Source organism: Aptenodytes patagonicus, chromosome 1 (genome assembly GCF_965638725.1).
Source record: "Aptenodytes patagonicus chromosome 1, bAptPat1.pri.cur, whole genome shotgun sequence".
NCBI classification, from domain to species: Eukaryota; Metazoa; Chordata; class Aves; order Sphenisciformes; family Spheniscidae; genus Aptenodytes; species Aptenodytes patagonicus.
In genome coordinates, this window is record NC_134949.1 from 14,556,518 (window position 1) to 14,570,233 (window position 13,716).

Here is a 13,716-nt window from a genome sequence, read left to right on the forward strand (position 1 = left end):
AAATTTTGTATCTCTACAGAGGCATAAGTTCTCTGCCACTCTAGAAGCTTCATTTTAAATGAAAGAAGAGGGGTGGGTTTCCTTTTTTTTCTTGGGGTGAGGGGGCAGTTGGGGCTGTGTGAGTTTGTTCTCACACACACCCCCTTTTTGTATACTCCTTTAGACAGGAACAGCAGGCAATTAATTAGAAGTTGTGCAACAAGTACCTGTAACTTATTAATATAAATTACATATTAGTTGTATTTATTCTTCTTCTGTCTTTTGCCTTGCAGACCAGAATCTGTAGAAGCTAGCCCTGTGGTAGTTGAAAAATCGAACAGTTATCCACACCAGTTGTATACCAGCAGCTCGCATTCACACAGTTACATTGGTTTGCCCTATGCAGTAAGTTTCATGCTAAGTATTCTGTATAAAACAGACTATGTAAAATCTGCTGTTCTTAACTGGAAAAACTGATTCACGTTTACATTTTTATATCTTATTGGGAGTTGGGTAAGTTGACTAAAGATGGTTGATTAGAAGCAGAATATAGAACATAGTGCGCTTACATGTAAAATATAGTTGAGAAAGTAAAAAACAAGAATGAGCAATGATAAAATTTTAAACTATTACTAAAAAAATAAGTCTCTGAAATTCTTTACAAAGTGAATTCTTACACTTTGGCTTAAATAACCATCAGCGTATGAACGTTTAAGAGCTATAACTTTCTTTCAACAAAAATCTAGGACCATAACTATGGTGCTCGGCCTCCTCCAACGCCTCCAGCTTCTCCTCCTCCATCAGTGCTTATAAGCAAGAATGAAGTAGGCATATTTACCACTCCCAACTTTGATGAAACCTCCAGTGCTACTACCATCAGTACGTCAGAGGATGGAAGCTATGGAACTGATATTACCAGATGCATTTGTGGCTTTACACATGATGATGGATATATGATCTGTTGTGACAAATGCAGGTAATGAATATTAAATTAATTTATAAGGTAAAAATTACTTAAAACTTCAAACTGCACTGAAAGTAAGTGTAACTAAATGGTGTTTTAATTATGTTGAGTCATAGGAAATTTCCTTCCATCAAAACAGTGTTTGAAGGTTGTATGGCTTTCTAACAGGCAAGGTAGTTGGTTAAGGCCAGTGAGTATACTTTATTCCAGTCTGACTTGACTGCTCTTTAATTTGTTCATGCCTTTACTTGTGCATTGTTGCTTAATAAGGGTATATCTTTTTTCCCCTATAAAAAGGATATCTCTTTGGTATTTTGTCCAAGTTATTTGCTAGTATGGTGAAATAAAGACGTAGGGATTGGTTCTTAATCTGCATGTACTGAGTAATAAAGCATCTTGGTAAATTATGTATATGTAAATCAAGAAACTTGCAGGATGCAAAATAATCTGAAAGAAACTTCTCAAATATTGGTTCTCTGTGCATGATCTTTCTGGTAAGAACGCTTAATTTTCAAGGGACATAGTTTTAAGAATTTTAATAACTATGGAAAGACTAACTTAGATTCTTGTGTTCATGCTTAAGCACCTACTTGATCATAGTAAAATAAGTGGGTGCTATTAAATACTTGGACTTGGAAAAATGAGCTTAGAAACTTTCAGAGCTGATGTACTTAACAGGAGAAGACAAATCTCATGTTTCTGGAATTACTCAGTATTAGCCTGTATTTTTACATTCAGTATGCTTAATGAACACTGAATTTATTAGATCGTTGTGTATTTCTAAAATTATTGTTACAGCTAATTAAAACATTAATTTGAGCTCCATTGCTTATGTAACAAGCTTGTTTTTAATTTTTGATGGTCCTTGATTCTGATAACCTTTTCCCTTCTTTTTAAATGTATTTAGATGTTCTTTCAGCAGTGGAGCTCTAGGCAGTCACCAGTTAGGTAGAGTCTGCTTTTTTGAAGAAGAGATTCTTTGTGAGGAGTTAGAGAATTGTGATAAATTCACAAGTGGGAAGATAACGACGATTTGTGTCTCAGTTCCTTCTAGCAATGTGGGGATGAGCATAAACTACTGTTTTCAGTTAGCCTTCAGTCTAGTAAGCAGCCTCTCTTCTCTGACTGTGGGAAGTAGTTAAAGCTCTTCCTGTGCTGCACAACAGTGCTACCAGTCATGTGGGGTGTGTGTATAAAAACGTATATGTTCTATTAAAATATAAGTAGATAAAACCATATATTTGTGTATATATTTTTAGATAGAAAAATAAAAATAATATTTTATGTGTATATTTATAAAAGGAAATGGAATCCTTTTGTTTAAAAACAAATCTCCTGTTACTATGTAAAACATAAGTCTTGTTGCTGAGGGTATTTGTCTCTATCTTGTTCTCTATTGTGATAATTTACCATTTTTTATTTCTAGTGTTAGAGAAAAATTTCCAAGAGGGAAAATGAGTCTAAAGAAGCAGAGAAGACACCAGGAGACAGCCACAAGATTGGAATTACAGTGATCAGTGGAATAGAAAATCAGCTAGCAGAGTGGTGGCGAAGACAGTGATTGAGATGTAGTTTTAGGCAGTATTCAATCTCAGTAAAGATCATGATGAAAAAAAGAAAGGCTCGCTGTCTGTGTGTGTGTGTGTGCGTGTGTATTATGCACACAATTTTAAAAATTGTACTTAAAAAGGTGTATTTTTGTTTCTTAAAGTGTCTGGCAGCACATTGACTGCATGGGGATTGACAGGCAGCATATTCCTGATATATATCTGTGTGAACGTTGTCAACCAAGGTGAGTAGTTTGGTTGATTTTGAACTCTAAATAACTAGATTGAGTAGAGAATATGAAAAGAGGAGGTACTGGAACAACCAACAGATAAAACACAGACCATGTAGCATAATCCTGTCAATTCTAGTTAAAGGAGCTACATTTCTGGTGCAGATGATCTTACCAGTCTCTACTTCCTTGTTCATAGTAGTCATTGTTTCACCTCACTAGGCAGCAGGGATAAACCCTTGAAATGCTTATCAAAATAGCAATGATTCCTGGACCCTTACTCAGGCTGACTGATACATAGACAATCCATTCCATATTTTGTTTCATGTCTGTCATATGTTGAGAACCCTTAACAGCAGTGTTTTCAGGTCAGCTGCCCCATCAGTAGTTCTCGGTGTCTTTTGTTTTTATGGCCCCGTTCCAATATGCTGCAGTGCTCACTTGGAGGATTCCTTGCTCTGTAATGAGTATTTGTATTCCCCCCCCCCCCCCCCCCCCAACTTGAAGTCATATGACATGACAAGGAGAGCATTTTGTTCTGACTGGTAGGTAGATTATACCTTACTGTCATCATAATTGTCCTGTGATGTAGAGTATAAAATGCTACCTGTTTCTTAAGTTGCAGATTGTTAATTAAACAGTGAATAAAAGACATGCGTGTTCAGAACATTTTAATTACCAATAAATTATTCTATTATTTCTGAGAAATAGTTTGGACCTTGTTGTCATAGAGTATTTGTTTTGTATTGTGACAATTGTTTTGAAGAATCTGCAGGAAAATGGTTTAATGCCTGCTTATCTGTAATCCGTGGAGCAGTTGTCAATCTTTCTTCTGAGCTATCAAGTTCTGTTACGTTTTCAAGTGATTTGGATACTTGTATGTGCTTTGATTAAAATGGAATGGAACAGTGCACAACTGATTCTAAGTATCTAAACATTCAGCTAGTCTACTGTTTATTCTGTAATAGTCAATGGAAAATGGTAACTATGAAAAGGTCTGTTTTAATACTTAGATGTATTGATGCATAAGTGTGAAGAATGAAATAAAATTTGTTTTTTAATTTCAGGAGTTTAGATAAAGAAAGGGCAGTGCTGTTGCAACGAAGGAAAAGGGAAAATATGTCAGGTGAGTAAAGCTTAAAGATTTTTCCTTAGTAAAGGTTATAAAATAAGTAAATATCAACTGTATAGACTTAAGAGTGTATACACTGTTCCTGCAATTTTGATAGCCTTCAGCATATAAGGTTTGGTAAATCAATGCCTTTTACTTGACTTTATTGTTACTAAGATAACATTATATCAGAATTGTTGGAGTTTCACGTGTTCTATTAAAGGTTGTCACCACTGCCTTTTTACTTATCATTGTGGAATAATTCAGTCTGTTTGAACATTATTAAAGTTTCACAATAATGAATGTAGCTTTTATAATAACGACTACTTTGAGTAAGCTCCTGAAGATAAGATGGAAAAGGTTCAGGTTTCTTCTTCTGCAATAAAACAGGGTTACTAAGTCTACTTTCTTTTTGGAAAAAAATTATTTCACAGCTCTGTTGTTTTTTCCTTCATAGTATAGACTGCTCATATCCTCATACTAATCTCTTAAAACTATTCCATTGTAGGTGATATTCCTGTCTCTAAGAATTACATAACTGAGATTTAAAACAACCTAACATAGTTTTGAGAGGGAATCCTAATTCTGATTTGTTGGCTGTAGATTTGGGTGTGTGTATTGGTAAGTTTTGGGGTTTGTTTTGACAACAAGAAAAATTGCGAAGCTTAGGTAATAGAATTATATGATGTTTTGAGGTTTTTTGCGTTTGATAACTAGATGAGGCTTGTAGTGCAAGTACCTATTTCAGTCTCAGTATCTTATGAAATTAGCTCTCCTACCATTTATAGAATTTCAAAACTGAGCCGGCCTAACTTTTCAGGAGTTCTGTCCAGCCATTACCAAAATGCGTCGTGGGTTTCTTGACTGACAGGTGATACTTTCAAGCTCTATTACAAAAGTCATAATTTGGGAGGAAGTCATCCTCCTAAACTTAATATGTTTTACTTTCAAATCATGTCTCTGAAGTACTGGGGTATGTGCAAGTGTGTGTGTGTGTGTGTGTTAGGATTTCTTTAAAAAATACCATGTAGATAAGGTCCTGCTGCCTACTTCATATGCCTTCAGAAAATTCTGAAGTGTGTGATGTGGCCTAGAAGTGTGTCTGTCTTAATAGCGCTGCTTGGTGCGGTTGACACCTTCTGCTGTCCAATGCTAAGCTGTCTTAAGTCTCTTAAAGGCATTAATGACTTATTTAGAACACCACAATCTTTTTTTGTCTGTTTTCATTTTAACAAACACAAACTTACTTTGCAAAGTTTTGGTTGACCTGCTAGATAGTACAGGTTTTTTTAGAATTTATAATTAATTTTTGCTGATTCTATTAAAATAATAGAACAAGTACATTTATAATTCATTTGGAGTTAATGAGTTCACTAAGTGGTATGATATTGTGAGAATGAACTTGAATTTACATACAGGATAGGGAAGTTGATGGTCTGAGCTATTTAAGTCATCTCAGGATTTGTAGCCATACTATCTGATCATTTACTATAAACTTAAGTTTAGTCAAAATCTTAGCAGGAGCTGAAGAGATTTTACCTTTGAAGTTAGTGTTCAGCCCTCTTTAATCATGATGATCAATTTTTTTAAATCTATGCATTCAATAGGAAAATAAATGGTAAATCTTAAGTATCAAAACAGAGTAAAAACAAAGATAAATTCTAATCCTGTTTAGTCTAAGACTCAGTTGAAGTGCAATATTAATTACTGTGATCTATAATACATAACTTGAAATTAATGTATGCTTGCATCTCTAGTTAATTTTCATTTAGCCGATACATTTGCTTGGCTAAATGCACTTTTTGTATGTTGACTGATATTACGTGGTTCAGTCAGACTTAAAGTAATTCTGGGTATGAACTGTCTACCATGAGACACTAGTAAAAACGGCCAATTTTCATAGATGATTCCAAGTAGGAAAAGCAAAAGTGGCATCAGTTTGCATCTATTAAATGTTTTAAGTATTCAACAGCAGTGGGATGTTACTTGTAACTTACTTATTACTAAGTTACAGGTGTTTGATTAAAGGTAAGATTGCATTACTTGGATGTTCTTTGAGTTAGTATGTATTTAGGGTTACATATACGTCGTGGTTTAACCTCAGTCGGCAGCTGAGCACCACACAGCTGCTTGCTCACTCCTTCCCTCCCCCCCCGGTGGCATGGGGGAGAGAATCGGAAGAGTGAAAGTGAGAAAACTCATGGGTTGAGATAAAAACAGTTTAATAGTTGAAATAAAATAGTAATAATAATAAGAATATACAAAGCAAGTGATGCATAATGCAGTTGCTCACCACCCGCCGACCGATGCCCAGCCAGTCCCCAAGCAGCGGCCCCTCTGGCCAGCTTTCCCCAGTTTATGTACTGAGCATGACGGCACATGGTATGGAATATTCCTTTGGCCAGTTTGGGTCAGCTGTCCTGGCTGTGCCCCCTCCCAGCTTCTTGTGCACCTCTAGCCTTCTCAGTCAGTAGAGCATGGGAAGCTGAAAAGTCCTTGACTAGTGTAAGCACTGCTCAGCGACAACTAAAACATCAGTGTGTTATCAACTTTGTTCTCATCCTAAATCCAAAACACAGCACTGTACCAGCTAGTAGGGAGAAAATTAACTCTATCCCAGCCAAAACCAGGACAGTATAATAGGGCTTTCCATTTAGATATGGGAATACTGTATAATGTTTTTGTATTGTAAAGATTTCTAAAGAGTTGCTGCTTTAGCCATGTTGCATCCAGAGTCGATCAGTTGGTTTGCCTCAAGAAAAGAGCTTCTAAGTGAACATTTCACATGATACGAAATTTGGTGAAAGTCTTCAACTTTTATGCGTAACCACATCACCTTTTTTCCTGGCAACATTTATAGCCCATTGTTCTGGGGCCTGTGGTTGTATGTGGTGGTGTTGGTTTTGTTGTTCTGGTGTAGAAGTGTAATTCTGATGCAACTTACTGTGCATTGGATTGCTTACTATGGTTCAGTGGAGTGAGAACCTTTGTTAAGCCCCTAGTCAATTCTATCCTGGATGCTTTGGGTTTGGTTTTCTTGTTGTTGGGTTTTTTGGTTGGTGGTTTTATGTTTTTGTTTTTTTTAAGATCTAGTATCTAGATGTGTAACTTGCTTCAGGCTGTCTGGTCTTGAAATTGGTGCTGATGAAATCACTTGCTGCTTATGGGGAAGTGAGTCTGGGCCCATAATGTCTTCTGAAATTTGGAGAGTTTGTATCTTGCCTTCCAAGATACAAAATCTTTCCTTAGTGTGCTTTACTAAGGCTCTCCAAAGTGAAAGCAGGTTATGTAGGTTAGGAAGGAGCGTCTCAAAACAACTCTGTAATTATATGTTCGGTTGAGGTAATTATTCTTTACAGTAAGTTAGGGCACAGTGTAGACAACAATATTGAAATGTTGCTTCCCTAAGGAAGACAGTGTTTTGTGGGGTTGGGGCGGGGGAGGTGTTTGGCTGTGACATAATGATTCTGTAGGCACTGGTGTATGGACTACAAACACTGACAATTTCAAGAGGGTCTTGTGTTTTCATTTCTGAATTGTTGGTTACTCTGCTACTTATTTTTCTTTGGTTAGACATTTCTTCTTTCTATGTGGTTTTTTTATGCTAGTTCAGAAAATAGTCCCAGCAGAGATGTAAACAAATTCAGAAAACATCATAGCTCCTAATATATATAACGTGCCTAATAAATTGTTCAAAAGAACAACCAAGATGGTAAAATTGGATTGCTTGCTATGCACAGAAGAATCCTGTTAAGGATGTTGTGAGCAAGAAAAATCCAGAAAGAAAAATACTGGTTAAGTAGCTGGAGTTCTTTATTTAGTAAAGAAGGTTTCAAGAATTAGGGCCGTTGAGCGCACTGATTACGGCAACATCCTTCTGAGCTCAGAAGGAATGTTTTCTCTGCTCTCATTATTTGTAAAGCCTGCTTCTATGCAGTTTCAGAAGAAGTCTTGCTTAGTGTGAAGTGTATTTACTGAAGGCAGAATATTTGGAAAAGCTGCTAAAATCTGAGAAGTCTGTACTGAGCACATGTGAACAGCAGTCTCCTATCTATGTGCATCATCTCTATTCCAGTCCTCCCCATACTTCACAGCCTTTCATCTTGACAGAACTAGGGTAATCCTGTTTCAGGTCAGGAAATGTTTGTCTGACATAAATGCTGACGTATGCTAAATTTCAGGCTTTGGCTTTTAGGTCTGCGGGTGCACAGCACAAAGAAAAAATATCTGTCAGTTTGTGTGTGATCTTGTTTTAATGAGTAAAATAGACGTCCCTTTTCTCCTCCCTGAGTAGCAGAATGTTATTGTTAGGGGATTTTGAGGAGAGAAGGCTTTTGGCTAAATTGACGTATTTACCCTGAAAAAGGCACTTGACACTGCAAATTGAAGCTGAAGTAGTTGATTACGACTTACACATGACTGATTAATAGGGCTTCACAAGAATGCTGGGCAGTCATTAATTTTAATCCCCTCTAGAATATAGTCATCTGAGAGAATCCTAAAGCCATATTACAAGTAAAAGCTATATATAAGTGAATGCGTTAACAAATACATTTTTTTAGCATTTTTGTTCTGATTCTAATTTTGCTTATAATGGAATATGATAATACAATTCCATTCAAAGAATGAAATTAATTTGGTATCTTTTTTCTTACCTGTTACCAAACATCTGTTACTTACCAGCTTCTCATTGGTCATTCATTTTCATGCTGTTGCAGCTGTTGGTGAATTTTACATGTGAGTGCTTGAAGCATTTGTCAGTACACATTTTTGTTTTTTAAAAGCAGGTGTAGAGTAACTAGTGAATGTTCTTTCTATAGTACTTGATTTTTTACAGAATGTTCTTTGTTTTTAAAGATGGGGATACCAGCGCAACAGAGAGTGGTGATGAGGTTCCTGTGGAACTGTATACTGCTTTTCAACATACACCAACTACAATTACTTTAACTGCTACAAGAGTTACAAAAGTCAATGATAAGAAAAGGAAAAAAAGTGGAGAGAAAGAACAGAACATAGCAAAATGTAAAAAAGTAAGTGAATGTAACTTCTCTTCTTATGACTCTGTTATAAATTATAGCTATGTGACATCTCTCAGCAAGAGACACTGGTTTTAAAAAGCAGGCTGTTGTTACTAATAATACTGATTCAAGCTAATATATACTAGCCATGAAAGTTAAATTTTAAAATTGAGGCAGAATTTGTAAGGAGGAATTGCATTTACTGGACCACTTGATATCGTTAGAGGTGGGGCAGAACAGGTTTTGGATACCCAAAGAAGAATTTTGTGTCTGAAAGTCTTCAGTTGTGATTGTTTTAAGTTCAGAAACGTTTGCTGTCAGTTGTCCTGATGTGACATCGTGTCCATTTATTTGAGTTGAAATTGTGTGGAAGTGTGCTGTCAGAAAGTTAGCTACTAAACTGCTTTGGTAAACAGGATATTGACATTATACTGGTTAGCTACAGGTGTAAACAACAAAATATATGTGAAGACAAATACAATATATGTGAAGAAGTAAAGTACATGGCATTTCCTAAACTAACGAGTTCCTTTCTGCAGTTCAGTTTCACTGGCTTGGATGAGAATTTTGTCCTTTAAAACTAGAAGTCAGAATTAGTTACTGATACCTTTTTGGAAATCTTGAATAAAATGTTTCCTTTTGAATGAATGGTCCTGAATATAAATTTACTACCATGTATTCTTCTGTTATCTCCCAACATTGTATGAGATGATTTAAAGAATGAGGTTTTGTTGTAGAATGACAAACTTTCAAAAGTTAACATTATAGGACATCTGTGACGCCTGCTTCCCCATCCCCTCTTTCCACAAATAGTGTGGTGAAAAGGATATGGAACAATTTACAGATTTACCTGATAAGTATGGGGTGTTCCATAAGTAACTTTTCAGTTACTTTCTCCTGAATTTCAGAATTCAAGGCAGTCATGTTGTAATATGGGAGAAAAGTAAGGGTACATGGACTGCTAGCTCTGACATCTAGTATGCGCTTAGCTTGGAATGCTGAAATGTTTTTTAAAATACATTTTGTGAGATGTAACCTGTTGCTTTCTTGAGATTTCAACGTAGTTTGTTCTGTTGTCATCATCTTGCATGTTTTATTGAGAATGGTCCACATTGAAAAGCTGTTAATTCATTAATAGATTTTAAATTCCTTAAGAGACTTTGTATTTCCTCCAAAGAATATAAATACCTAATTTTGTTTCAGGCATTTCGAGAAGGATCCAGGAAATCTTCACGAGTAAAGGTAATGTGACTTTGTTTGGTTTTTGTTTTAAACCTTAATTGTACATTACTTAAATAATATGAAGCATTAAGAGTGCAATTGGGGCTATACATTAAGCACTAAAATGCTCTTGATAATACGAAATTACTATGATGCATATGTAGTACATTAGTTAAGGTATGAGCACTACATCTTTATGTCCTGCAAAGTTAGCTGAAACAGTATAGTGTAAATTTTTATTCTGAGAATACTTGGTTTTCAAGAGCCAGCAGAGGAACTGGGGCTCGTTTGCGCTATGCAAGGGAGTACAGTTGAGTGCATACCTCACGTGAACTTAGTAGCTCCAGCTTTTCATAGCTCTGAGTGGCAAAAGAATGAAATGGCTATATTGCATTTGAAAGCTAAACCGGTGATTCTGCTCTGCCATACCTCCATGTATTCATCTGGTGGGACTCTACTTACTAGTGCTGATATAGTTTAAGGAATCGTGTTGAGATGTCTGCTTTGTAAGATTTAAGTGTTAATAGCAGTCTGAATTTTCTGTGGGATAAAAATATGCATGGTGTGAAAACTAGGTATTCCCCATAGTTTATTCATCCTTGGGATATATAAAAACAAGTGAGACACAATTTACACTTCAAATGTAGATGTGACTTGCCAATAGTGAAGGCAGAATTGGGAAAGAAAATCTCTATTTTGTGCTCTTTGAATATGGTGTTTGTATGGTTCCATTCTGTGTTTTCTTGGTTTTCGTAGCATCACACCTTTTATTAATGCTGTTTGTGTGTATGGTTCTCTTGATGCACAAAAGAAATGTAATCAGTAACAGGTAAATTGAATTGCTGAACTACTTGCTGTTTTATTAATGTTTAATAGTGTCTCTGCTCAGGTGGATAGAAAAGGGAGCGTTGGTTGGCTGCTGCTGTCCGTAAGGAGCATTGGTTGGCTGCAGCCTGGCTGCTGCTTGTGAGGTCTGGAGGTACAATGGCACTTTCTTTAAAAGTGAAAGGATCTGAAGCACTGCAGAAGAAAATTGTTTAGTGAGGAACAGATAAGGGGAGAAAAATTATCTGTGCAAAGCCTGTAACGTTAGTCACAACCTTAATGTAGTAGGTGTAGGATTAGCAAAGTTTAGTAAGATGTGAAGTGGAAAAAAGATACAGCGTGACCCTTGAAGTTGAAAGGGGAAAATCAAATCTGTGTATTATAGGATGGAAGCTGGAGTTCTTTGTATTTGCATACGTTCACAAAAGTTGAGTGGGAAGGGAGATCTGACTTTACAACTCTTGCACTCATAGATTCATGATGCAGTGCAGTTGTGGGAGGAAACAATGTCAGTCTCCATTCTTATACCACTAAAAGCTGGAATCCCTATTGAAGAGGGAATGTATTCCTGAACTTGGGCGATATTTATGAAATGATAAAACTCATAAAAGGACAAATGTAATGCTACTGAATTCAACTCAATGCTTTTAAGTAATGTAGAATTTTATACCGGACTTCCTAAAAAGAAAAACACTTTAAGTCAATACATACATTTGCCCTTCATTTTGTGTCGTCTTGTAGACTTACTACTTTTGTTTTAGTATCTTTTTCTTACCTTGTAATATCTCATCACTTACTTTCGTTTTTAGGGCTCAGCTCCAGAGATTGATCCTACTGACAGTTCAAACTTTGGATGGGAAACTAAAATCAAGGCATGGATGGATCGTTATGAAGAAGCAAATAATAACCAGTACAGTGAGGGTGTCCAGAGGGAGGCGCAAAAAATAGCTCTGAGATTAGGCAATGGAAATGACAAAAAAGAAGTCAGCACCAGCAATCTGATTTTCAAACCTCCAGTAGAGGTAATGAGCTGTGCCAAGCTGTGTTATTGCATGTTGGTTTTGTGCCATGACAAAGATACTCATTTAGATGCTTTAAAAAAAAAAAAGACCTCACATTCATCTTCTGTATCTTGTCTCACCAGATTTAAGCATCAGTTTTAATAGCTTTTCAGAATTTGTAATTGATCTTCATACATCCTGTATCACTGCTGATTATGTTTACACTTGCATATCAGTTCTCATAAAAATAACTAAGGTGCTAGCCTTAGCCTGAAAATTGGATTGTCCTTAGACTGTCTTTTGTGGTGGGCGTAACACAGTAAACTTTGCTGCTGCTGTTTCTCTGCTCTGTGAGGACTATCAGGAGTGTTTAGAGTAGATAAAATCATTGAAGTTGGAATCTTTTTTTCTGCTATGTGTAACAGCATGTTAATTGTCCACATTTTTCTTAAGATATGGTAAGTCTGGTATTCAGATAGAATAGAATTTCATTTACCAGTTCATGAAGGATGTTTCTGATGGTAGGTGATATTCTGATACTGATTTCTTTTTTACTCTTGTGATCCTGTAATTTCTAGTTTATGAAGAAGTTGTGCAATGTCTTTTTCTAGCCTTAACATCAGTTACTTATCAGCTTAAGATCAGAGCCATATAACAAAAGTTAGCATTTTGTAGCAGAAATCTTGAGGAGTAGTTACCGTAGCAGATTAATGGAAGCATCTTTGCTTCTTTTCCTCAAAGACCATCATGGCATATGGGACACCCTCCTTAGAGGAATATCCCTGCTTACAGAGCCTTTTGCCTACATAGAGGCTACTTCCTTTTTGATTGGCGATGACAATTATGAGAGGTGTGAGTTCACTAATTGTCAGGGTATGTATTGGTTTTTAATTAAAAGCCATCCTTCCATCTAAAGATATGGAAATAAGAAATTTGGAAACTCTCCCAGGATTCTTTCTTTTATTATTATTATTTTGTTATTTTCCTGTTCTGTTTTTCCTTGAATGAATCATGAACATCCTTTTATGTTTGCATGTTTTGTTTTGTTTTGTTTGAAGGAATTGAAGCCTTTTGAAAGTGTTAATGCAAAACAATGCAGCAGTTTGTCCTAGTAGTGATGAGAGTTAAGTGCACTAAGGGATATAGTACTTGAATTTTAAGAACATGAATATGTTGGTTTTCAGCCACGTACTGGAGAACTAGGGCTAAAGCATTCCCTGAATCTAAATTCATAACTAGTTGCATTGGTAGGGGAACAGGACAGTTTGATCAAATCAGTCTGGAGGTTTAATTACAAAAAGGAGGGGTTTTTTAGTTCATATAGAATTGTTTAGTAGTTGTGAAAGTATAATCTGCTGTTTGTAATGGAAAGTGGTAGAATGTAATGGAAAAATGGTAGAAAATGATACTTCATAAATTAACTTATGTCTTTATAGAGTTACGTGCAAAAAAACAAGAAAATTTTAAAAGCTGCCAAAGACTTGCCTCCTGATGCAGTTATTATTGAATACAGAGGAAAGTTCATGCTGAGAGAACAATTTGAAGCTAATGGATATTTCTTTAAAAGGTTTGTTTATTCCAAATGTTTTAATAAGGTAACTGTTAATTACCAGCAGTGTCTTGCATTTTACCGTTGTCTGATTAAAAATAATTGCAGCTGGAACCTGGTCTCCCCCTTCTCTTCTGGATGTCCTTACAGATCTGCTCAGGAGTTAGTTTCCTCTTTCTCTGTTCTTCCCTGGTTACAGGATTCCTGCATTCTCAGTTGGGTAGTTGTGCACCTTAAACCAGAGATTGGCAGGTTCTACCATCCTAAAATA

General features: G+C 36.0%; 1 protein-coding gene across 5 annotated transcripts in view; it reads left to right on the forward strand.

Moving 5' to 3' along the window:
• KMT2E (lysine methyltransferase 2E (inactive)) overlaps nucleotides 1–13,716 on the forward strand; it is a 63,228-nt gene that overhangs the window by 25,756 nt on the left and 23,756 nt on the right. For all 5 annotated transcript variants that reach the window (XM_076328350.1, XM_076328325.1, XM_076328342.1 and 2 more), the window contains 8 exons: nucleotides 273–384; nucleotides 726–955; nucleotides 2,655–2,735; nucleotides 3,788–3,846; nucleotides 8,689–8,861; nucleotides 10,053–10,091; nucleotides 11,705–11,917; nucleotides 13,333–13,463. In XM_076328350.1, coding sequence (XP_076184465.1) covers nucleotides 273–384; nucleotides 726–955; nucleotides 2,655–2,735; nucleotides 3,788–3,846; nucleotides 8,689–8,861; nucleotides 10,053–10,091; nucleotides 11,705–11,917; nucleotides 13,333–13,463 — 1,038 coding nt within the window. The remainder of the gene's footprint in view (nucleotides 1–272; nucleotides 385–725; nucleotides 956–2,654; nucleotides 2,736–3,787; nucleotides 3,847–8,688; nucleotides 8,862–10,052; nucleotides 10,092–11,704; nucleotides 11,918–13,332; nucleotides 13,464–13,716) is intronic.